The following is a 24657-nucleotide window of genomic DNA, read 5'->3' as shown; positions in this document are numbered from 1 at the left end:
ATAGAGACAGAAATGAAAGTGAAACCTTATCCTGTCTCAGACTGGTAATCAACACAAAAATAAGCCTGTATATCAAGTCATTGGATCTGCTAAAAACAGTTTGATTACTAGCTGTTCGTGGACCAGACATGGAGAAGCACAGTGTCTAACCTGGAATGATTTTTTAGACTTTTGTGAGGGTCACATAAAATCTGGTAAATTCTGGTTACTGTCCCCAGAAATACGGGCATGTACAGAGAAATATGAAGTGTCAGTGTATGTATAAGGATCATCTGAAGTGTTACAGATCTGGGTTACTTAATCTTAGGAAGAGACAAAGGCTGGAGAAGACATTTTGAACAATCACTTCATCACCTGACAGTGCTACTCCACTTACTTGTGAGTACAACTGGAGTAGACAAAAGCTGGATCCCATAACAACTATCAAGGGGAAAAGTTGAAAGATGCCATTTTTTAGTCACTCCTTCCTCTAATCTGACCTGAGTGCCTACAATGTATCATATCAAGCTGTAGTCTCAAATCACTGCTCCAAATATTGCAATTTGTCATTCTTTTTCCATTCCAGGCCCCCAGTTTCCATGCCCAGAACTAGTACCCTCTTCCCACATAAAAGATTTCCACGTTTAAAAATCCTGATGAAGGGCAGAGACCATGGAGAGGAGAACCCATTTTGCCAGTCTTGCATTGGACATGTCATGAAACTTCACAGTCACGTGATCACCTGCCAGACTCTGCCTCAGGACATGGGACAGATAGGCTGGGACCACACTACATGGCATTTGGCACAGGTGTTTGAGTGACAGTGGTGTCATGCAGTTGCAAGGGGCAGCAGCAACAGCAGTCTCAGCCTCCGGATCCAGTGTCCTATGTCAGGGGACTCTGTTGTGAGGGTGGCATCTTTACCCAGGAGCAGGGCCCTGGCTATATGTGAGCCTCCCCCTCGGGTCCATTGTGGATTCTGTTCCCGTCTGTGTAGCCTCAAGCCTGGTTTGTGACTTTCCTTGAAATAGAACAAGGCCCCACATTCTCTCTCATCCCAGTCTCTGTAACTGTGCACATGTATCACAAAGAGGCAGAAGTCAATGCAGGCAATAGCTTCAGAGAGCATGATTTCAGACTTTTTTTCCAGTTTTACTGAGATATAACTGACATACACCATTGTGTCAGTTTAAGGCTACAATCTCTTGTTTTGATACATTTCTATGCTGCAAAATGCTTACAACCAGAGCATTACCCTAGACCTGCACCTTGTCACATAGTTACCATTTCCTTTGGTGTGGTGCAAACATTTAAGATCTACACTCTTGTTATCTCAGAGATTTTATGTTGAGCTGATAACCACTTCCTCAATCTGCCACCTGGCTCTGCCCCATGGGAGAGAAAATATGTATCTCCCAGCAGGTCTTATTTTTCTTCCTAGAAAAAACAACAACATTTAAATGTGGATGTAAGACCCCTTCCCACAATGAGGGCTCTCATCAATGACCTCACTGCATCTCTACCTGGTGGAACCCCAGGATCGCTTGTGGGTTTGTTACAAAATGCTCAGGCCTCTCCCCATCTACCATGTTAGAGTGTTGGGTGTGGACCCAGGAATCTTAATAAGCCCCACAGGAGAGGCAGAGGCACAGCCATGTGGGAATCCTGCTTTACGTGCTTGGTGCTCAGTGTGTGATCTGAAGACCAGAAGCAGCACCAACCTTGTTATAAACCCAGAATCTCACACTCTACTCCAGACTGTCTAGCTCTTCCTCAGTCCAGGAAATTCCTGTGCACACTGAAGGCTGGGTCTCCCTGGAGTGTGTGCCTTCTAGGTGCAGAACCAGAACTGTGCGGTGTGCTCTAGGTTTGCTCTGATCTGCTTGCTTAGTGCTGACAAGTCCAGGGTTTGGTCCTGTTCCTGTCTCTTCTATGGCCATCATCCCCTTGGTGACCTCATCTATGCTAAAGGCTCTAAACATCATTTCTATGGTGTCACCTCCATATCTATTCCTCCAACCTAGATATTTCTCCCACCCTGCACTCTATATCCAGCTGCCATCTTCGCTTGTATTTCTAATAATCTCAGATTCCACACTCCTAAATTGTGTGCCTGTGACGCAGCTTCCCTAAATGTCCTACTTCCAGAGTCCTCCCTGTTTCCATGGAAGGCACTCCTCATTTCTACCTGCAGTCTGAAGCATTGAATGCCGTCCCTGATTCCTCCTTCTCAAAACCCAGAATTAATACATTAGGAAATGCTGTAAAGTCCATCTTTAAATGTATCCAGGACACACACACACACACACACACACACACACACACACTAACTAGAGCACAGTCACTTCCTATTATTTTCTCTCTTCAACCCCCATATAAATCCGACATCCCCCTCCTGGAACACTGTACTAGATTCCCACAGCTTCCCTACTGGTCACTTGCCCTTCACCTCTCGATTCTGCACAGCAACAAATGCTTCTAAAGAGTAGTCCCAGGTGGACCATCTGATCTAAACCATCTGGTGGCTCCACATCTCAGAGAAAACTGAAAACCCTTCTAATCCTAAGGTCTAGACATCTGACCACATTTCACATGCTCTCTGCTCCAGCCACAGTGGCCTCTCACCCTTCCTTGAACACAGGACACACTCCTGCCCTAGTGAATGTGCCTGGAGGTTCTCCTGCCTGGAGAGAACTCCCTGAGACATGCTCTTCAACAACTCCTTGTGTCCCACACATCTCTCAGAGATGAGCTTCCCAGTGAGGCTCACACTTACCACCCTAGTAAAGTAGCCACCTTCCCTGTCCCCCCACAGGTAACTCTCTGGGTCAACTTCCTCAAAGCACCTACCAATTTCCAATTTAAACACTTCCCTTATTTACCACATTTATACAATATACAGTTGACTCTGAATTACACTAGTTGGAACTGTGCACATCCACTGATATGTGGACTTTTTTTTTTACAATAAGTACTGCCAGTGAAGTTTCTCTTATGTTTTCTATTTTCTCCAGCTTAATTTATTGTAAGAATACATGTACATATACATGTAATGTACAAAATATGTGTTAAATGACTGTTCCTGTTTTCAGTAAGACTTCTTATCAACAGTAGGTTATTAGTAGTAGTAGTTAAGTTTCAGGAGAGTCGAAAGTTACACTTGGAATTCTGACTGCACAATGGGGTCATTGCCCTCAGTCCCCACGTTGTTCCAGGGTCAAGTGGAGTCTGTCCCTCACCCCTAGGACATATTCTCCACAAGACCAGCATGTTTGCCTCTTCTTAGTCACTGAGGTGTCCTAGATGAAAAAATAGCGGGTCCTGCATGTGACACACGACATTATCAGTGGAACAATTGGTCAGCGGAGAAGACCTCTGTCTTCTGGATGAGCCTCAGGCACAGCCGGTCCGTGGCAGCTCCCGCACAAAGTGCCCCCACCTCACCATCAGTGTGCCTCTACTTTTCCCCAGGGCTGCTCCTCCCTCCCTCTCTCTGCTCAGCTCCCCTCTCCCACAGCGTTTCCCCTGCACAGCACAGCACAGAATTACAGTTCTGTCTTCAGAAACACTGTACTTAGGCTCTAGTGGGCCTTTTCTCCACAACCAAATAGAAGTTTACATTAGACCCTGCTTTATAAATCCATGAACTTGGATGGGAGCCACACCAGCATCACTAAACTAAGGGCAGGGAAAGGGCATAGAGAGGCAGGGAAGGTAGAAACTAACTGAAGTTGAAAAAGGATGAGAAACTCTCGGATTCCTCTCTACCTCCAGAATCTAAAGAATAATCCAGAAGACAGCTCTAGAGGGAGGAGAAGGGAAGGATGACTGAAAATTCATCTCTCCAAACCCCAGAGACTCCTGTGTGCAGAGCACACCTAGGTCTGTGGGAATGTCAGTCCAAAAGACTCTTGGTGATGTAACTGCTGTGGTCACCTGGGAAGAATGAGACAGGAACTCGGACACAAGAGCAAGAACAGGCCTGATGCTCCACAGAAACAAGGTAAAAAAAAAACCACCCAAAAGATGGGGCTGAGGGCTCAACCCAGGACGGAGCCTGGGCTGACCCAGTCACAGGAATCATTTGCTGCCCAAGGTCCTGGTGACAGGTGACATCCAAGCCCCTACGATCACAGGTCCTGGTGAGACAAGTATCCACAGAAGGGACAAGGACAAGGAGCAGAGACATGACCCAGCTGAGGAGTGAGCACGTCACACCAATGGTGCTTGAGCACCAACTGGACACAGGCCCTGTCCCTGCTCGGCTCCTCACAGTTCTCTCCTGTCCCCACCTGCACCAGACTCAGTACAGCAAAAACACAGGTTCTGAAGGTTCTCAGTGCTTTCATTTCTTTTCTACTTCAACTTCACAAGTCCTCTCTTTTATTATCTCATCATCCCCACATGCCAAGAATTACAAAACACAATTCATATCTGGATTCTCATTTTCAGTGGGGAAGTAAGGCAACAATACTCTGCCCAACATGAAATGAAGACAGGGATGGAGACGGTCCAGCCCTACCTCTGCTGGAATAAGAAAGCAGATCAGAAAGGGAACAGGAATCAGTATGGGGAGGGGTCATGGTGGGCGGGGGGGGGGGCAGTCTCCTGTGTCCTCACAATATGCTAATGGGAACGCAGACACATTCTGACACCATCCTCAGAAAGTCAGGGGATATCGATGTCACTAAGTGGGGGTGTGAACAGAACCTGCATCGCTCAGTGCACCACAGGCAGTGGGTCTCACACTGTGGAAAAAATTAATCACTAACAGATTTAAGTCAGTCACATAAGAGACAATTTCTCAACAGCCCTCCGCATGTCAAAGTGTCCTTAGTGCTCCCACCCCTCCTCACTTCAGGCCCTCCAGAGTCTTACCTTTAGGAGCCATTAGAAACGAATCAGAGCCCTAGGCGCTGTCATCACCTGGAGTAGAACAAGCAGGATGTGATCAGAACCACAGGAGATGAGACTAAAGGAGGAGCTTATAGCAGCGGTGGGCGGGGGCGGCAGGGACCTCCCTATGAGGTCCTGTCTACACTATCCCAAGGTTTCAGGGATCATCCTCTCCATACTTACGTGCAGCGTGAGAGTAGCTTGGTCCTTTTCCTCCTGTGGGAAGAAAATATCATGTTAGAGACTTGGGACAGATGGACCATGGGATTCTAGAGCAACCTCCTAGTCCTGGTCCAAAATGAAGTTTCCAGAGTTCTGACTAAACACCCAGGACAGGATTGGGACACATGAAGAAAGAGGTGTTGGGTCACAGGACCACCTGACTTGCTGGAGGTCTGTCCTGAACAAGGACCTTCCTCTCTGTCCTGTCACTGCTAGGAATCAGGTCCCCATCAGCAGAAGTACCAAGTGAAAATCTGTCCTTCATTTTCCAAGTGCTTTGCTACAGAGTGAATGAATGTTAGTAATGGCTCCAGAGTGGGCAGGTACATGTGTGTGGATGGTACTTCCCAGGAACCAGGCAGGACAATGTGCTACCTAGGAAACCCCCCAGCAGGACAAGTGAACTCAGATCCCCCCACTCTATTCCTACCTGAGAACTTCTTCCTCCAGATCACAGCTCCAACCACCACAGTGACCACAAGGATAGCCACACCAGCCATGATGCCCGGGATGGGGATGGAGGGCTGAGAGGATGGTTCTGGAAGGGGAAGGAAGGTGAGAGGCCCAGATATCTGGCTTCAGTCCTCACTTTGTGAAATTCTCCAGAAGGGCCCTGCGTTCCCTGACAGGGGCTCTACCCCAAACCCTCCTTACCCCATCTCAAGGTGATGGGCTTGGGCAGCCCCTCGTGCTGCACATGGCATGTGTATCTCTGCTCCTCTCCAGAAGGCACCACCACAGCTGCCCACTTCTGGAAGGTCCCATCTCCTGCAGGCCTGGTCTCCACAAGCTCTGCGTCCTGGGTGTGGTCCTGCCCATCACGCTGCCAGGTCAGGGTGATCTCCGCAGGGTAGAAGCCCAAGGCCCAGCACCTCAAGGTCACCTCATGGTCAGAGATGGGGTGGCGGGTCATATGTGTGTCGGGAGATTCTGAGGAAGAAGAAACAGAGAATCCACACTGTGGTTTAGCTTTATGGGCCACTGAAACTGCATCCACGTGACCATCCTGAGGTGGACAGGACTACTGGTCTGGATGGAAGAAACACAAAACCCAGAGAGAAGTCTAGCCTTTGGGATCTCCTGATTCTTGTTAAGTTCTGGAATCAGGGAGAGAGCCCGGGTGGGAGGCTGCAGATCTAAAGTGGGGAACACACTGTGGTCCTGACTGTGGTGGAGGGTGATGACTCAGAAAACCCAGACTCAGATCTCCAAACATGTTCTCAGGGAGAACAAGGCCTTGAGAGGGAAAGTCAGGGTTCACAAGGTGGCTGCCAGGGTCAGAGGGAACTGCTGATGGGTTATTTCAGGGATGTTTCTCAACCTGAGTCCCTGCTGGGGAGAGTGGATTCCTGTCTGTCCTTGAGAGAAAAGCGCCCTCTAGGTGAGTCACTCTAGCAGGAATATGAACACCGAGGCGGATGTCCCTCTTCCCACCCGTGGGAGGGGCGCTGTTCTGACACTGAGTCCATTTTTCCTTCCTCGTGGGAAGCCAGCCCCAGTGGAGGAGCCATCGGGGAGGCCCAGCGGTCCCGGTACCTGCGCGCAGCAACGTCTCCTTCCCCATCTCCAGGTATTTGGGGAGCCCCTCCACGCATGTGCCCTCCAGGTAGTTCCTCCAGCGCTCCGCCTCACCGGCCACCTCCCACTTGCGGCGTGTGATCTGCGCCGCTGTGTCCGCCGCGGTCCAGGAGCGCAGGTCCTCGTTCAGGGAGATGTAATCCTCACCGTCGTAGGCGTCCTGACTGTACCCGCGGAGGAGGCGGCCGTCAGGACCGATGTCACAGCCATACATTCTCTGGAGGCTGTGCGACTCTGGCCCCGCCCCGCCCCCAGAACAGCAGTGATTAAGGTGAAACCGAAAGTAAACCCGCCTCAAAGCTCGTGCGGGCTCTTCTCGGTGTCGGGGGACAGGGGTCCTGTGACCTCGCCGCTGTGCTCAGACCCAGAGACTCGGGGCGACCCCAGCCCGTCCGTGGGGATGGGGGTCGTGCCCTGGACTCGGCCCGCTTACCGGACACGCTCTGATTGTAGTAGCCGCGCAGGTTGTTCAGGCTCAGTCGGAAAGTCTGTGCGTGGTCCTTGACCATCCGCGTCTGCTCGTCCCAATACTCCGCCCCCTCCTGCTCCATCCACGGCGCCCGCGGCTCTTCCCTGGGATTTGGGGCGTCGCTGTCGAACCGCACAAACTGCGTGTCGTCCACGTAGCCCACGGAGATGAAGCGGGGCTCCCCGCGGCCGGGCCGGGACACCGCGGTGTAGAAATACCGTAGGGAGTGGGAGCCTGCGGGCGCGGAGGGGCTGAGACCCCGCCCGACCCTCCTCCCCGCGCGGGGCCCGGGTCCCAGGGGGAGTCGGCCGGGAGGGCAGGGGGAGGAGGACCAGAGTAGGGGAGAGCAGGGCGGAGTCCGAGAGGGTCGGGGGAGGGCAGGCCAGGGCGGGCTCGGAGGCGGGTGGGGGTCTGGGGTGGGGGTCTGGGGTGGGGGCGGAAGACAGGCACCTTCCCTGTGGGTCCCGCATCCCCGCTGGGCGGTCTCCTCGCTCCTGCCCCGCAGAGGCCCTTTACTCCTGACCCCACACTCACCCGCCCAGGTTTGGGTCACGGCCAGGGCCTCCGACAGCAGCAGGAGGAGGGTTCGGGGCATGACGAACCCCATCCTCGGCGTCCGGAGAGAATGTGAGTCGCAGCTGGTACCAGGGGCGGGTGCTGAGACTTTATGACCCGGAACCGCGGTGCGGCTGACTGGCTTCTCCGGAAACCGGACACTAATAGTGTGAACCGGGGCTGCGTCATTAGTATCCAGGCAGAAGGAGCTGACACAGGTCGTGACCTGGAGAAGTGAAACCAGGGCAGTTGGGGGCTCCCCACCACTGGGCTTCCCCGTCCCCGACACCGCCTGGGGGCAGAGACCCTGAGAGGCAGGCCGGGACCTGGGACTTGGCCTGGACGCCTCACCTACTGCACAGAACTCTCTTTGTCACACTGTCTCCCCGAGTCTTGGTCCAGGAGCTGTTATTCTCCAACATTTTGTTCTCAGAATATCTATACAGTCTTACAAATTAGTGAGAATCCCAGGGATAATTGTGTGTCTGTGGGTTATATCTATCCATATTTACCATAGTAGGAACAAAACAGAATTAAATATTTATTAATTCATTTACCATCATATGAAAACAGCAATATGTTTTTTATGAAAAATAATTTTTCCAAATAAACAAGGCAGTGAAAAGAGTGGATTTTGCTTTATTTTACATTCTTGCAAGTCACTTTCTTGTCTGTCTCATTAGAAGACCACTAGATGTTCAGATTTGCTTCTGCATCTATTGTGTTGTTTTGGCTGAAGTATATGAAGAAAATTTACGTCCTTGACCAAATATAGGAGAATAGTATGTTTCATATCGTTTTCAGATAATTATGGGTATTCGTCTTTGATCTATATTAAAACTACACAAGTTGTACTTTCTCTGAGGTTATTTGAAACTGGAACCTGAACCGGTATCATTGACTGTCTCCTTCTGTGTTACATTCAATCCGCAGGCCCATCTACACATGGAATGGATCTTGTACTAATGCATAATTGTTTTTAAGTAATGTGTTGTGTGTTGTTTCACTAAGTAATATAGGTGTTCTGGCGTTGATTAGAGTGGAATCGAATTATCACAAAGCCATTTGTTTTGGGGTGCCTACCTGGCTCAGTTCGTTAAGCATCCAGCTTCGGCTCATGTCATGATCCCGTGGTTCATGAGTTCTAGCCCCTCATCAGCTGTGCTAACAGCTCGGAGCCTGGAGGCTGCTGAGGATTCTGTCTCCCTTTCTCTCTGCCCCACCCCCACTTGCACTCTGTCTTTCTCTCCTTCTCAAAAATGAATAAACATTAAAAAAAAATTTAAAGAAAGTCATTTGTTTTAATATTACCACAAATCCCAACTGAAAAGGTGGTCAGTACCGAGAAGCTGTCAAGATCTTGGGTGGATCACAGGTTAAATGGGATGGGCTACATTGGGTGATGGGTACTAAGCAGGGACTTGTGATGAGCGCTGAGTGTTGTATGTAAGTGATGAATCACTCTTGAAACTAATAATACACAGTATGTTAACTAATTGGAATTTAAATAAAAACTTGAGGGGAAGAAAAGGGTAAAAAAAGCAGCGATAGCTCACATTAACCAGCATAGGGAGATGTTTAATATTTTGTGGGTTGTACAGTGCCTTGTTTTTGTCTGTAATTAGACAAAGTAATGTCATGGCTTCACAGTGTCCTTGTATGTTGATGTTCTGTGAGATGACTGGCTCATGTTCCACAGGAGTATAATATGGCCCAGTGTTGTCATTGTCAGACCAGTTCCCGATGTGGGGGCTGCTGTTTCTTCTGTCTTCAATTCTGTGTTTTAAAATAGATACAACCAATTAATAATAATTAAAGAATTGGTGTTTTGGGAGCCTGGGTGGCTCAGTCGGTTAACGGTCGGACTCCTGATCTCATGGTTTGTGAGATGGAGCCCTGTGTCAGGCTCTGTGCTGACAGCGTAGAGCCTGCTTGGGATTCTCTCTCTTGATCTCTCTGTCTCTGTCTCTACTCCTCCCCCGCTCATACTCACTGTCTCTGTGTCTCAATATAAGTAAAAATAATTTTTTAAAAATCTGGAAGGACTTTTAAATTCTTAAATATCCTTACACATTGGCCCTATTAGTGTTCTTAAGTGTTTATTTCTTCTTATATCACTCCCTGAGGAGAAGCATTCTCTCAGCTTACCGACTGTGTAACTTATTCACACTAAAACTACTCCCAGATTTAGGGTAGGTCTTAGCTTTAATGTTTCATAGCAGGAATATTGTTTGTTCCAGACCCTAGTTCAAGTATTTAGCCCTTTTTCATGGAGTACCTCATTCCTGTCTCCTAACATGTCTGCCAAATTTGGTTACTGTTCTCTATCTTCAGAGGCCAATCTTCTCAGGAAAATCAGCACCAGAGGAGAAAAAGGAAGAGTAAGTTATACTGAGAGCAAAAAAAGAATCATGTAGTGAGGAATAAGAGGGACTTAGTGGGATTCATGCAGAGGGTGTACTTCCTGAAATCTCCCACTCTGGCACATTGTCTCTCTCCCCTCCACACACACACCCATGGGCCCACATCCCCCTACTCTCCACACACAGGTGAGATATTTATGAAATCTGTGCAGTGTTGCATGACCCTGGCCCAGCTCCTGGTGGAGCAGAACTTTCCAGCCATTGCCATCCCCTGAGAGATGTCCCAGGAGGAGAGGTGAGTCAGAGATGCAAAGATGTTTTGTGTCCTTGGGAGAAAATGAGACCACAGGGAGAATGGAATATGAACATTTTTCTAATTGCCTTTCTGACAAAGGCTTTCTTGCTGTCAGTAGTTTAAAGATCTTTGATAACAAAATCTTGTGGCTGCCAACCTATGTGGCCGAGGCATGGACAGTAGCAGATGAACACTGCCATCAACTACCACCTGCCTGAAGATTCCCACCCCTACCTGCATCGGGTAAACTGCACACTCACACGGGCATCCCAGTGTCCCCTCCCACCCCTTGATTTCCTATGTCTTCACACCGTACATCTTTGTCCCTCCTTTGGATGTCTTCCTATTTTGGGGTCTTCCCAGTGCTACCCTCTGTCCCCTTCCAGGAGGCCTGTGCAGGCCAGTTGCCCTAAGGGATTGTCCATCACGTTTGTGTAAAGTGAAAACAATGCCAAGATCCTCAGTGATGTACAGGGTCACACTGAGGTCAGTAGTAGTGAGCTGCCTGATGAGATGGATATTTCCTCCTCCAGTGAGTATTGATCTCATGAAATTGGTTCCTCCAACTCTTCAGAGTCTCCTTGTTCCTTAGAGACTTTGTCTTGAACCATATAGTGCACGCAATGGTGCCTGATGCCTAATGGGTGCCTGACAAGTTTATGTCCCCAGATCTTGATGCCTTGTTGGGATGTTGTGTTTATTTCCATGTGGGATCTCTTTCCACTCTCATCCAATTAATTGTCTTTCTTGCACCCCAGCCTCTTCTCTGACCCCACACTCCACACAAAAACCTGCACGTATAGGGGTCTGTGTTTCTGCCAGTCTCACTTAGCCTTTCCATGCCTTATTGTAACTGTATGTTTTATCTGCAGTTGCACGCATGAGAGAGGATGCACCCATTCTCAGAGTCTGATGCACATCTCCCATCCATGAACCAGGAAATCATAGATGACCTAAGCTGAAATCAAAAGTTGGATGCCCAACTGACTGACTCACCCAGGTACCCTTACAGTTTATTCTTCCTAATTAATTTCTTTTAAAAAATATTTTAAATTTGAGTAGAGCTGACACACAAGATTACTTGTTTTTTAAGTTTATTTATTTTTGAAAGAGATAGAGCATGAGCAGGGCAGGGCAGAAAGAGAGAGGGAAACACAGAATCTGAAGCAGGATCCAGGCTCCAAGCTGTCTGCACAGAGCCCAACACAAGGCTTGAACTCACAAACCACGAGATCAGGACCTGACCCAAAGTCGGATGCTTAACTGACTGAGCCACCCAGGTACCACAAGATTACTTTTATTTCGTGTGTACAACATAGTGACTCAACTTCTGTATACATTTTTTTCTTTGAGAAAGAGACAGCAAGAGCTGAGAAGAGAGGCAAAGACAGAAAGAGAGAGAGAGAGAGAGAGAGAGAGAGAGAGAGAGAATCTCAAGCAGGCTCAATCCCTCAGTCCCTGCAGGGATTGATCCCATGACCATGGAATCATGCCCTGAGAACCTACTAATCCACCCAGGGGGCTTCACCTTGTATCTACACCATCCTGTGCTCACCACAGTGTAGCTTCCATGTGTCACCACACAATGATGTTACAGTCTCACTGACAATATTCCCTGTCCTGTGCCTTTTATTCCTATGACCTGTTCCTTCCATAACTGGAGCTTGTGTCTCCCACTCCCCTTACCCTGGTGCCCATCCTCCCAAACCCCTTCCCTCTGGCAATCATAAGTTTGTTCTCTGTATTTATGTGTCTTATTCTGTTTGTTTCTTTATTCATTTGTTGTTGTTGTTGTTGTTTTAGACTCCACATATGAGTGAACTCATATGGTACTTGTCTTTCTCAGTCTGATTTATTTCCCTTAGCAGACATTCTACCCTAATTTCCATCCATGTTGTCACAAGTGGCACCACACATTTATATGAATGTGTATATACCACACATCTTCCTTAGCCATTTGTCTCTGGGAGCATACAAGTTGGTTAGTGTGGCTTTTGGAAAAACTTCACTCACTGAACATCATCTGGGATGAGGGCATCTCCTGGTGTCCAGGTCCCTGTCCAGGTGCTGGAGCTGAAGGAGACCCTAAGGAGGGCCTGGCTGAGCAGGAGAAAGGCAGCTGGGTCTTCTCTCCTTAGTCCTGTGGCCACACATGGGGTGGAAGGAAAGGGGACATCCCCCACTGCTCTGCTCTCAGGTGGATTCTGACTGAGAAGCCTGAGTGGGGTCTGGACTGTAAGCCAGGTGGAGATGTCTAAGCAGAAGCCTTGGCATCAGTGGGGAGAGGATGAGGTTTCTGAGCATCCCTGGACTCCACAGAGACCAGGCTCAGGGGTGAGGCAGGATTGCAGGAGAGGAGAGCTCAGGAGCTCGTGCCATTGCTGAGGTGTCTGTGTCCCTGTGCGCCTCATCCTCCAGCCCCGTGATGGTGATACAGGGAAAACTGAAAAGTAGAAAAACTTCCTTGGACTCCTATTTCTATATGTTCCAAAATTCAGTGAAACAAAAATCATTTCTGATTTGGAAATAGCTTCTCAATGTCTACATAATGCTCCGTAGCGTGGACGTGCACACTCATATTTTGTGAGTTAAAGCCCCACATCAGGCTCTGGGCTGACAACAGTGAGTCTGCTTGGGATTCTGTCTCTCTCCCTCCCTTTCCCTGTCTCTCCCCCCGCCCTCCGCCCCTGCTTGTGTACTCTCTCTGTCTCTCAATATAAATAAATAAACTAAAAAAAAAAAAAAGAATTGGTGTTTTCATTTTCTTTGGGTAAATACCCAAGAGTGCAATTAGTGGATTATATGACGAATCACTATGTTATAAACCTGAAAGGAATGGAATAGTGTGTGTAAACTGCAATAAAATAATAAGAAAATAAAAAAGAAAAAGACAATTGGAAATATTAGAGAATAGTATGCAAAGGAAGACAAAAATGTCACACACATATATTGGCAATAAATACACATAAACAAAATGAGACGTGGAATAAAAAATGTGAATAAACATTCTGAAAAATATCTCCACAATTTAAATGTGCTTGTACTGTGACATAGACATTCTCTTTTAGGAATTTATCCTTTTCTAAAAAATATATTTATTTATTTATTTTGATAAAAAGTGAGAAAGAGTGCATGCAGGAGTGGGGAGAGGGGCAGAGAGAGAGGAGTGAGAGAATCCCAAGCAGTCTGATGCCAAGCTGGATCTCAGGAACCTGGAGATCATGACCTGAACTGAAATCAATGGTCTGATGCTTAACCGACTGATCCACCCAGATAATCACGTATGTTCTCAAAAATATATTTGCAAGGGTGCGCCTGGGTGGCTCAGTTGGTTAAGTGTCCAACTTCAGCTTAGGTCATGATCTCAAGGTTCTTGATTTTGTGCCCTGCGTCAGGCTCTGTGCTGTTAGCTTGGAGACTGGAGCCTGCTTAGGATTCTGTGTCTCTTTCTCTCTCTGCTCCTCCCCCACTCACTATCTCTCAAAAATAAATAAACATTAAAAACTTCAAAACTATATTTTCAGGGATGCTTCTTGAATTGTGGCTTATAAAAATAAAGAATGGAACTATATCTAAGTGCTATAATCAATATGATAACGATAAGTATAAGTAGTGGAATACTTCTCAGGCATTATCCCCATGTGATGTACACAGGGGTCAAAGTTAATCATCAAAGCAAACACATGAGCACCCTCTAGGGGATCCCTTTGTACACACAGGGAGAGGGAGACTCAGGGAGGATAAGAAGGTAGTGGAACCAGGGTTCAATCCAGAACGTTTGCACTCAGAGGCTTTGTCGACTTGTCTTTCTTTGGTTCTCTGTCCATCAGGAGGTGGGTATGACTGTGCACTCCATGCAAGTGAACTGTTGCAATGTTCCAGAGTGTTCTGCAATGGGATGCTGCTAGGTTCAGAGACTAAGAGGACATTAAGAGGCAGTGTGACTTACCTGCACAAATCAAACTAAAGCCCATCATCCCATGTACATCTCGAGACCTCCAGTGACTCAGGGTCAGCTGACTCCAGATGTAAAAAAAAGAACAAGCGTGAGCCCCTGGTGACACGATGCTGGCACTGTCCTGTGGGAGGTGGGCATTACCAGAAATGACAAGAAAATGTAAGTCACTCCTGAGGTGAATGTGTGTGGAGAGAGGTCAGGATATCCCGAGGACAGTTGACAGGAGACCTAACAGGTCCCCAGTCACTAGAATCAATCATGTCTACAGAGTGTAAGAGGCATATGGCATATGGAACAGAATCTGAACCACACACTCTGGTGAACAATCCTAGAACAGGAAAGAGTTCTTGGGAGTTAAAACGATGACTCTAGAAATGAATAATTTAGTCGATAAAGTGGATGATTAAAGTTGTACTTCCTCGAAGTAGTGCAGTCGGGAGGTGGAGGCAGCAGGAGAGAAGACCTGTTCGGTTCTTAAAATTTGTTTCTAAAAATTTCAAGAATATTTCTCAGAGTTGACAGGGAGCAACTCATATGTTGAAAATCCTACCCAAGTTCTTAACTAGAGTGGATGACAAGAGACCCACACGAAGACACATCACAATGAAATGTCAGGAGAAGGGTAGAGGAGCAGACACCTCGGAAACTCCAGACACAACAACACAGAACTGGCAGCTGGGAGACATGACCGACGGTCCCCAAATCCCGAGGACAACTGTGTCCAGGACAGAGTCTCTATCCCATCACCGTGGGAATCAGGGTGAGGGTAGCCCAAAGGCACGTCAGATGTTTAGAGTGTCAGTGTCTACTTTCCACATTCCCTCCATGGGATACCACTAGGCAAAGGGGAAAATGATGGAGAAAACCAAAAGGGAGCACATGGGATCCAGGCAACAGGGGGCCAGAAGGAGAGAGGCAGAGGGCACCCAGGCTGAGCTGAAGGGATCCGGCTGTTGGCCCTGCCCCAGGTGTGCAGGCATCCCGTCCACATGGGGCAGGACTGAGGGCTGCAGGACGGGCATCTGCACAGACATGAGGTGGAATAGTGGATGGGCTCGAATAGATTCATGAAGATTTACCCGGGGGAACTCGGGAAGGATTTAAATGAGAACAACAGAAACTAAGCAAATGAAGGATAAGATATGTATTTACTCCGGGAAAATAATAAGATGAGTCAGGAAAGATAAAGTAATCATAGTCTACTAAATGCTCAGTTGTGAGTAGCACTTTACGGTCATACAAATGCAAACAGTGCACACTGAGCTAATCAAAGTTATAAAATAATTATACGGGGCATATGGGAGAGTATGAAAGAGCAAATTCAGTAAAGATGATGCATAAACCTGAAACCAGAGAATGGGTGCAAGAAGCAGGCTATTTAGAGGCACAGAAGCAATAATCAGAGAATCGGCTGACATAACTAATGCAGGTGATCTCTGAGATTCAGGAAAGGGGGACATAGAAGATTGGGGACACGTGACTTGACCTCAAGCACTGCAGAAGTATTAGACTTTAAAACGCTGTGCCTCTATCCATTGGCTAAAGACAACATGGTGGGTGACAAACAGAGTCAGGGAAGTTCTGCACGGAGGCCATAGAGGTGGGGCTGGAGTTGGTGGAGTCATGGAAGCAAGGGTTGGATTTTTATAGGATGATTCTGTTTTGATTTATTTAATGTTGCTTCATACAAATATGACAGCATGTTCGTATGAGGAATGACTGAGCCTGTAGAGAGGGGGAAATGGATGATGCAGGTGCCCAAATGGAGGGGCAGCCTGAGACAGGAGGGGCACTTCCACCATCACTTAGAAGGTGAGGACACAGGTGCCGATGTGGGGGAGGGGAGGGAGGACTGTGCTGTTCTCACCTGAGTCCTTCTTTCTGAATGAGAAACAAAGGAATTCATCATCTCAGGAAGGGGGGCAGGGAGGGGTGCAGGAGACTGAAGAGGGGGGGAGGAAGTGCAAAGCAGCCCTCTCAGGAGGGGGACAGTGAGCTGACTGGGGAAATGGCATCTGGAGACAGCAGGGCTGGGGCCCCTGAGCTCTGTGCTCATTGCCTTAGAGAGAGAGAATTCCAGCACCAGGAGCATCTATAATAGACTAGAAGAAAACGCAACAAAGTAGCTCAGGTGTGAGAATTACCATCCTTTTTAATTTGTCATCATTCGCTTTTCTATTTTATAATTTTTCTACAGGGAATATACATCACATCATATATATTGTACATCATACATACACATCCTAATCAGTTTATACATGTTTCTTTACATTTTAAAAAGGAAGGAGATGGTAGGAAAGTCAACAGCTCAGGCCACAGAGCTGGGAGGGCTGGGCCTGCTTGTGTGCGCCCTGGGCAGGGGACTCACAGAGACTCTGCTCCATTTCTCAGGACCCCCTTCTCTGGGGGTGGGGGGATGGGGGCAAGCAGTATCTTTGTCTTCCTTTTGGGGCGTGCCTCTTTATTCATTTATTACTATCTTGTCAGGTTTTTAAAAAATGTTTATTCGTTTTTGAGATACAGAGACAAAGTGTGAGTGGGGAAGGAACAGAGAGACCTAACTTGAAACAGGCTCCAGGCTCAAAAATGTCAGCAGAGAGCCCGATGCGGGGCTCGAACTCAGAGACCGTGACATCAAAACCTGGGCTGAAGTCAGACGCTCAACTGACTGAGCCACCTAGGACCCTCATCTTGTCAGTGTTAATGCTTTCTAGATGATGGTTTTTGTATGTTACATGGCATTTTAAGCTATTCTCATGGGAGCATTTGTCCATACAATCTAGCCCACCTGCTTCAGAAATGGAATTTCAAAGGCGAAATAGTTCAGTGAAAAGATGATTGGTCCTAAAGTAGAAGATCAGAACGTAAGTCTTATTTAATGATCTGAGGATGATCTGTCAAGTGTTAGGGATTTTAAACTAGTTTAGTTTTTGAAAACATCACTCCAGCATGTATGAGAGAATCCAGTAGATAATCACAAACATCCAAAAATAAAGAAGTCACATGGTAACACCTCTTCCCCCATCACCCAAGTTCTATACCCAAAATCCATCACAGTGAGCCATTTCTCCTTTCTCCTACCCAAAATATACATCCGTGCATATGTGTCTACTGTTACATCAGTAAGAAGCTCAGGCCAGAGTCTGGGAGATATTTGCAAATCACATATCTGATAAAGGCGTTGCTTTAGAATAAAACTCATAAACCCATAAAACTCTTTTCTTTTTTTTTTTTTTCAACGTTTATTTATTTTTGGGACAGAGAGAGACAGAGCATGAACGGGGGAGGGGCAGAGAGAGAGGGAGACACATAATTGGAAACAGGCTCCAGGCTCTGAGCCATCAGCCCAGAGCCTGACGCGGGGCTCGAACTCACGGACTGAGAGATCGTGACCTGGCTGAAGTCGGACGCTTAACCGACTGCGCCACCCAGGCGCCCCAAAACTCTTTTCTTTACTGTTTTACTTATTTTTGAGAAAGCAAGAGACAGAGTACTAGCAGGAGACAGCAGAGAGAGAGAGGGAGACACAGAACCCGAAGCAGGCTCCAGGCTCTGAGCTGTCAGCTCAGAGACTGATGGGGGGCTCGAACTCATGAACTGCAAGATCATGACCTGAGTCATAGTTGGATGCTTAACCAACTTAGCCTCCCAGATGACCCAGAATACCCATTTGGCTCTCAAAAAGCAATAATAAGTAAACAAGTCATTAAAAAAATGAGCAAAAGCTAGGGCGCCTGGGTGGCTCAGTCGGTTGAGTGTCCAACTTTGATGCAGGTCACCATCTCATAGCTTCTGGGTTCGAGCCCCGCGTGGGGCTCTGTGCTGACAGCTCAGAGCCTGGAGCCAGCTTCAGATTCTGTGTCTCCCTCTCTCTCTCTGCTCCTCCCCCACTCATGCTCTGTCTCTCTCTCTCTTTCTCAAAAATAAATAAAATTTTTAATGAGCAAACATCTGAGCAGACAGCTCACCAAGAACATATATTCTTGGCGAATAAGCACATGAGAAGGTGCTCACAGAAGGTGTCATTAGGGAAATGCAAAGGGAACAACAGTGATCTGCCATCACACTCCTATCACAATGGCAGGAATCCAAACACTGATAATATCGAGTGCTGACCAGGACTTAGCAACAGAAAGCCTCAGTCACTAATGGCAGGAATACAAAGTAACACAGTCACTGTGGGCGTCAGTCAGCAGTTTCTTGTAAACCAAACACAGACTAAGCATGGGAGCTGCTGATCCCTCTCTGAGGTGTTTACCCAACTCATTAGGGAACTCATGTCTGCACAACAAGCTGCACGCACATTCTCAGAGTGGCACAGCCTGTATCTCTGGGCTGCACATCCTGACTTCCTTCCAACACTAATTCATGCAAAGGGACAAAGCATAAAGAGGAACTTCACGGGGAGAATCTGGGCAAGACGACCTTAGCCAGGGGATGAAGGTTAACTTCACCAGTGATGACCAAGTGATCACTGTATGCTCTTGATATGTTGTATTGAGAATGGCCCACCCAGTTGTGGTCTCCCCAGGCCCATAGCCTCAGGCAGCCTAATTCACAATGAAGGATAGTCTACAATGTACCTGAAAGTTCTCTTCAAACATATCAGGGTCATCAAAATATGAGAGTCTGAGAAATGGTCACAGCCAGAGGAGCTCAAAGGAGACGTGATTGGGACTTAACTCAATGTAGTATCTTGGATGGGATCCTGTAAGAGAAAACAAAACCAATAAAACAAATCCCATGTGGAGTTCAGTAGTAGGAATCATGAGTATTGTGTCATCATCTGTGGTAAATGCATCAGGTTGAAGGTGGTGTTCACAGGGCAACCGAGTGTGGGGCGAACAGGGACTCTGCGCTAACTTTGTAATTCTCTGTAAATCTCAAACTATTCTAAAATAAAACAGTTTCTTTTTTACAGTAGCCCTCAGACAAGTACTAGGTCCAGGAGGAAAAACTGTCTACTTTTCAGGTTTCCTGGGGTTGTTCAAGGGCCTGGAGAGAGGGGTTGTGGGGAGGACAGAGGGAAACTACAGACACAGGACAGGGCTCCAGAATCTCCTCTCCTCTGCTTCCTGCCCCACCCCTGCACCTGCCCCCAGGGCGGCTAAGAAGGCACCTTCATCCCTCCCACCCCCTTCCCTCCCTGCTCAGCCTGACTCAGCTCAACCCAGTCCTCTTCCCTGGCCGTGCAGAACCGGAGAGCGGCAGCACCCCAGTGTGGCCACAGGGATGATGACAGAAAACCCGAGTGCCCTTTGGGCTTCTCCCCAGGGGCCTAATGGGACCTTGACCCTGGAGTCCCTGTCAGGTGTTCCTGCTTCTGCTTCCAGAGCTATAGGATCCTCCTCCAGGGAACCAAGCCTGGATTGTCCATTCCTAAGATGTGGTCCAAGAAGGGGAGGAGGAGGAGGCGGAGCTCCCCTGGGTAATGACCTGGAACCTGGGGAGGCTTCAGGAGAGGTGAGCAGAGGTAGGAAATTGTGACATTAGGGGATGAAGGCCAACAAGAGTGCAGGAGGAGGAACCAGGGACCAGAGGCCAGGGGAAGGGTCATTTTAGGACCCTTGTGAGGGAGGAGGGGTTCTGTCTGGAAGAGGCACAGGGGCATCTGGGTGGGGCCATGGTGGACATCTCTGTTTTGCACCTGATGGTCATTACACAGGATTTAGCCCTGTAATTGGTCAGGAAACTGTACTTAGGTTTAGGCATTTTTCCATACTTGCAATAGGAATAGTTCAAACATCCCAGAATGAAGGGGAAAGAAGAGAGGGGAGGTGGTTAAGGGGCTCCCTTTCTTCCAGAGCACGACCCTCTTTTGCTGGGGAGGCAGAGAGAGGCAAGGAACTGAGAGGAGGGGCAGCAAGGTGTGTGCACCCTGAAGGGACCTGGTTCTAATTCTGGAGTTTCCGGATCTCACTCCCTGGGCTAAGATTTCACAGCCACCTGCCGTCCACCCCTGTATCACCTGGAGACATTCTCTCTTTGTGAACACGGGAAACACTCCTCCAAGAGGAGCAGCCCCAGGGCCTCCAACAGGGAGGTGCCCAGCAGCTGGGGCCATGGAGGCTGCATTCCTGGAGCTCAGAGACAGGACGTGGGGTGGAGGCTGGACGCCGCATGGGCTACAAGGACATGAGCCATGAGTCAGGCCCAGGCTTCTGCCTACCATTTCCCCCAGGACCCAAATGTGTCCCCTTCCCACTCCCCAGGCCTGCAGGACCCATGCATCTCAACACCATGCCCAAGATAGACATGGGGAGGAAGCTCCTGTGTGTGTGTGGGCGGGGGGAGTCAGACCCCCCATAGTTGGAACTTGGAGGGTGACCCCTACCCCACCTGGAGAGAGCAGGACCCTGGCGCCCTGCCTCTTCTACCCCTTGGTGCACCCTCGAAACAGGGACCTGCTGTCTGGGTCTCTCAGACCTGGCTTCCTGTCCCTGCAAACTGTGAAATCACAACCTCTGTTTCTGTTGCATCTACAGACCTCATATTGTCATTTCTGTACACTGTCACTCGGGTATAGACAATTCTGACCTCCCTATGATTGCTTCTCTAAGCCACGACATTTCAGGGGTTTGACGTGTGTTCTAATTTCCAATTATTTGTGGATTTTCCAGAGATCCTCATGTTACAGATTTCTAATTTAATGTCACTGCGGTTACAGAGTGTACTCTATAATTTCCCTGCCTTCACATTTATTTAGGGCCAGACTGTGGTCTATTTTGTCTCATGGAATGGCCAAGTCCTTACCTGTTCTATTAACGAGAGAAGAGTATTGATCTCTAAATACAATAGTTAATTTTTCTATTTATTTACCCTTCTTCCACTTTATGTGTCACCTGTTTTAGAGCTCTGTACTGAGGGTCTTCTCCATTCATTACTTTGTCTTGCTGTGATGCTGACCTATTATTCTTATAGAACGTCCTTCTCTGTCTCTAGTGATGCTCCCTATGTGACAACATATTTTGCTTCAGGTTAATGCAACACTTCAGACTTCTTATGCTTTTTATTCCCATAAGATATTCATTCCTTCACCATTTAAGTTTTAACTTATTTTTGGTTTTGTAGTTCAAGTGTTTCTATTCTACATAGTGTATAGTCCATCTTGATATTTATGCAGTCCAATAATGTCAACTTTTTGAGTAGAATTTTAGTTGGTTTATATTTAATGATTCCTGACATGGTGGGATTTGGGTCTATCATTTTGCTCTTTGTGTCTGAAGTGTCTCATGTCTTTTCCATTCTTGTACCTCCTTTCTACCTTCCTTTGTTTCAAGCAAATAGTTTTTGTTTATGATTTGATTATTCTAATGGCTCTCTAGTTGTATTTATTTCTGTTAATTTTTATTGAAGTTGTAGGAATTGAAACCTGCATTTTTAACTTTTCACAATCTACTTAAGGTAACATTGAACTCCATCCAGTAAACACAGGAATGGAATTTCATTTAGGCCCCTCTGTGCTAGTATTGTTACATGTGTCACCAACATACATTGTAAGCAAGATAATATTATGTACTACTTAGGGTTTGGCACAGTCATACATCTTTTAAAGAAGTTAAGAAGATGGGAATGCAAGCTGCTGCAGCTACGCTGGAAAACAGTATGGAGGTTCCTCAAAAAACTAAAAATAGAACTATCCTGTGACCCAGGAATTGCACTACTAGGCATTTATCCACAGGATACAGGTGTGCTGTTTTGAAGGGAGACATGCACCCCCATGTTTATGGCAGCACTATCAACAATAGCCAAAGTATGGAAAGAGCCCAACTGTCCAGTGATAGATGAATGGATAACGAAGAGGTGGTATATATATACAATGGAGTATTACTCGGCAATCAAAAAGAATGAAATCTTGCCATTTGCAACTACGTGGATGGAACTAGAGGGTATTATGCTAAGTGAAATTAGTTAGAGAAAGACAAAAATCATATGACTTCACTCATATGAGGATTTTAAGAGACAAAACAGATGAACAGAAGGGAAGGGAAACAAAAATAATATAAAAACAGGGAGGGGGACAAAACAGAAGAGACTCATAAATATGGAGAACAAACTGAGGGTTACTGGAGGGGTTGTGGGGGGGGTGGGCTAAATGAGTAAGGGGCACTAAGGAATCTACTCTTGAAATCATTGTTGCACTATATGCTAACTAATTTGGATGTAAGTTTTAAAAAATTAAAATTTAAATTAAAAAAAATAACAGTAAACCAAATACGGTAAGCGTTAGGTTTCACTAAACACTTTTTTTTTAAGTTAGAATTATTTTCTTTTCTTTTTTTTTTTTTTTTTTTCATCTCCTCTATTAACTTTAATCACATTTTCAACATGGAGCCAAGAATGAAGCTTTGACAGGGGGCCATAAATTTACACAAGCAAGCATTGTCACTTTTCTGCAGTAGCAAGACTGAGATAACACAAGAGAGTTGGGTATTTTCTTTCCTGCCCCTTTCTTTACTGAAGAGCACTAAAAAAATATTTGAAAGATTTACCCATACCTCAAATTCATTTGCCATAAATCTCAAGAAATTATTGCATTTAATTTTGCTTGGTTTATGGCAAATAAAAAAATCAATTTAATTCCTCAATTAGACTGTTAAAAGCAGATTTTTTTTTTTTTAAAGATCACAGTGATGACAGAATTGGTACATGTTTCATCATAATACACCTGCTTATGAGAACAGACGTTGAACACTAAAAAAGGATTTACATTTAACATGGATCATTTGCTATGTGGGCAAACACTTCTGGTTTATTCAGAGCCAGAATCTTTATATGGTTCCAGAGGGACTCCTTGGCAGATTCTGCTGATTACTCATTAAACAGCTGAAACATGTATGGACATTATTTATCTTACAAAGCTTACCCACAGCAAAACAAGACACAAAAACGAGGTAAATGAGGTGAATACTACGGACAAGATTATGGTTCTTGGAAAGGCTAAAAGTCAAATATATTTTTGGTAAGCTTTTCCTTCTAAGTATGTTTTAAAAGTTGAAAATATTAAGTGCCGGAAGGCCACAAAATTTAACAAGTGTGTTTTGTCACTCAGTGAAACACACGGCATTATGCTGAACTGCAAAATCTGTAACCTTTCCCAGCAGGCAGTTCAAAGGCCAACGTGGCCATCTTTGCCTCAGTAGAGACAAGGTTTTGACTGTCCCCTCTCTTAAATACGATCTCTGCTCCAAAGACAGTTGTTTTTGTCTACATTATTCATGGAATAATACTGTATAACACTCTTCCAATAGCCAAGGACATTATGACAGGTAGCTACTGTATCTGCTTCTAAGTCAAATAACTACTGTTCACTCTGTGTGAGAATGAATTAAATTATTTTTCTAAGAAGCCTGTACTTAACAGTTCTCTGAGATGATCAATGGAAAGAACACCCAATTCTGATTAACAAAAAACAAATTTGTACCATTTTTCCTGCTACTCCTCCCCATTCAAATAATCATATGTAGGCACTTAAAACTGGAAAGATGTAGCTCTCTTCTATTAAACACTTAAGACTCCAGTAAGACCTTTCTTTCTTCTGATGTAGGAGTGCCACTGAATATATTGCTAAGCTTGAAGCAGAGGCTAAATGGTTTGGTGGGAACAGTTTTTTGGGGGAAGTCAATGTTTTCTTATTACTTTGTCACTCTTGTGGTTCAAGTTCTTAAAAGGTTGAAAATTTTGCTAGGTCCTTCTCCATCTCGGCATACTGTTCTTTAAGTCTCTCCATGGCTTTTCTGTGTTCTTCATCCACTTCAGCCTGTTTGCTGTGTTGTTCTTTCATGAAATCTTCCCACTGGATTATATGCTGTTTTTCACTAGCTATTAAATGGTCATTAAGAATCTTCTTTCGTTCCTGCTCCTTCTGTTGGAGTCTACAGACTGCGTCAGAAGCTGTTTGCAATCTCTGGAGACCTTGGCTTAAGTCGTCCTGCATTATTTCTCTACATTTGGGAAGAGTATGTTCATTTGTTTCATGGATCATATTCTTCAAATTTTCAAGAACTCGCATTTCTCGAAGACCCCGTTTTTCTTCAAATTCTTTCACAAAATAACGGGTTTCACCTTGAATAACTGGTCTGTGATCTAAAAGCCTTGAATGAATTTCTCCAAGGTCCTTGATAATGAGGTGCGCTGGAGAGCCCGCGGTCCCCAGCGAGTCCTTTTTCTTGTCGCCGCCGCCCGGGGAGGCCTCACAACCCACAGGCGTCTCCGTCCCTCCGCCACTCATCGCGACCTGCTCCGCCCACCCGCCTCCGCGTTCTAGAATTATTTTCTGAAAACATTCAGTGTCATGAAAGACAGGTGAGGAAAAATACTGTGCTAAATTTCTCTCTGAGTA

General features: G+C 46.5%; 2 protein-coding genes and 1 long non-coding RNA gene across 6 annotated transcripts; 1 reads left to right on the top strand and 2 right to left on the bottom strand.

The window, feature by feature from the left end:
- The first annotated feature begins 922 nt into the window (after positions 1–922).
- LOC122489355 lies at positions 923–5629 on the top strand. Of its 2 annotated transcripts, XR_006298897.1 has the most exons (4): positions 923–1306; positions 3178–3184; positions 3348–3356; positions 4354–4455. It is a non-coding gene; the product is annotated as an uncharacterized LOC122489355 (long non-coding RNA). The 2 variants fall into 2 exon arrangements; XR_006298896.1 differs by lacking the exons at positions 3348–3356; positions 4354–4455 and adding an exon at positions 5507–5629 and having other exon boundaries at positions 1293–1306.
- Positions 4349–7816, bottom strand: LOC122489349 (patr class I histocompatibility antigen, B-2 alpha chain-like). Of its 3 annotated transcripts, XM_043591069.1 has the most exons (8): positions 7679–7816; positions 7109–7378; positions 6634–6909; positions 5752–6027; positions 5528–5635; positions 5059–5091; positions 4858–4905; positions 4349–4727 (listed from the first exon to the last, which is right to left on the bottom strand). In XM_043591069.1, exons 1-7 carry the CDS (start codon positions 7749–7751, stop codon positions 4889–4891), a joined length of 1053 nt encoding a protein of 350 aa, XP_043447004.1. In that variant the 5' UTR covers positions 7752–7816; the 3' UTR covers positions 4349–4727; positions 4858–4888. The 3 variants fall into 3 exon arrangements, with proteins under 3 accessions (XP_043447004.1, XP_043447003.1, XP_043447005.1); XM_043591068.1 differs by lacking the exon at positions 7679–7816 and having other exon boundaries at positions 6634–6839; positions 7109–7663; XM_043591070.1 differs by lacking the exons at positions 5528–5635; positions 7679–7816 and having other exon boundaries at positions 6634–6839; positions 7109–7665.
- Positions 7817–22606: 14790 nt separating this feature from the next.
- On the bottom strand, positions 22607–24570 carry LOC122489350 (biogenesis of lysosome-related organelles complex 1 subunit 5-like). The gene has a single exon (XM_043591071.1). The coding sequence runs from the start codon at positions 24544–24546 to the stop codon at positions 23980–23982; it is 567 nt and encodes a 188-aa protein (XP_043447006.1). The 5' UTR covers positions 24547–24570; the 3' UTR covers positions 22607–23979.
- Between the last annotated feature and the right edge of the window lie 87 nt (positions 24571–24657).

Source organism: Prionailurus bengalensis, chromosome B2 (assembly GCF_016509475.1).
Source record: "Prionailurus bengalensis isolate Pbe53 chromosome B2, Fcat_Pben_1.1_paternal_pri, whole genome shotgun sequence".
NCBI lineage: Eukaryota > Metazoa > Chordata > Mammalia > Carnivora > Felidae > Prionailurus > Prionailurus bengalensis.
The sequence above is the reverse complement of the archived record's forward strand: the minus strand, read 5'-3'. Positions and strand labels throughout refer to the sequence as shown.

Bases quoted from the DNA above. Each gene is read 5' to 3' on its own strand.
- LOC122489349 (XM_043591068.1), bottom strand. From the start codon at position 7,614: ATGCGGGACCCACAGGGAAGGTGCCTGTCTTCCGCCCCCACCCCAGAC. The intron at 5,636-5,751 runs GTAAGGAGGGTT...TTCCCCTTCCAG, and splicing joins GCCCATCACCTTGAGATGGG to AACCATCCTCTCAGCCCTCC. The intron at 5,092-5,527 runs GTAGGAATAGAG...TTCTTCCCACAG, and splicing joins CTGGAGGAAGAAGTTCTCAG to GAGGAAAAGGACCAAGCTAC.
- LOC122489350 (XM_043591071.1), bottom strand. From the start codon at position 24,546: ATGAGTGGCGGAGGGACGGAGACGCCTGTGGGTTGTGAGGCCTCCCCG.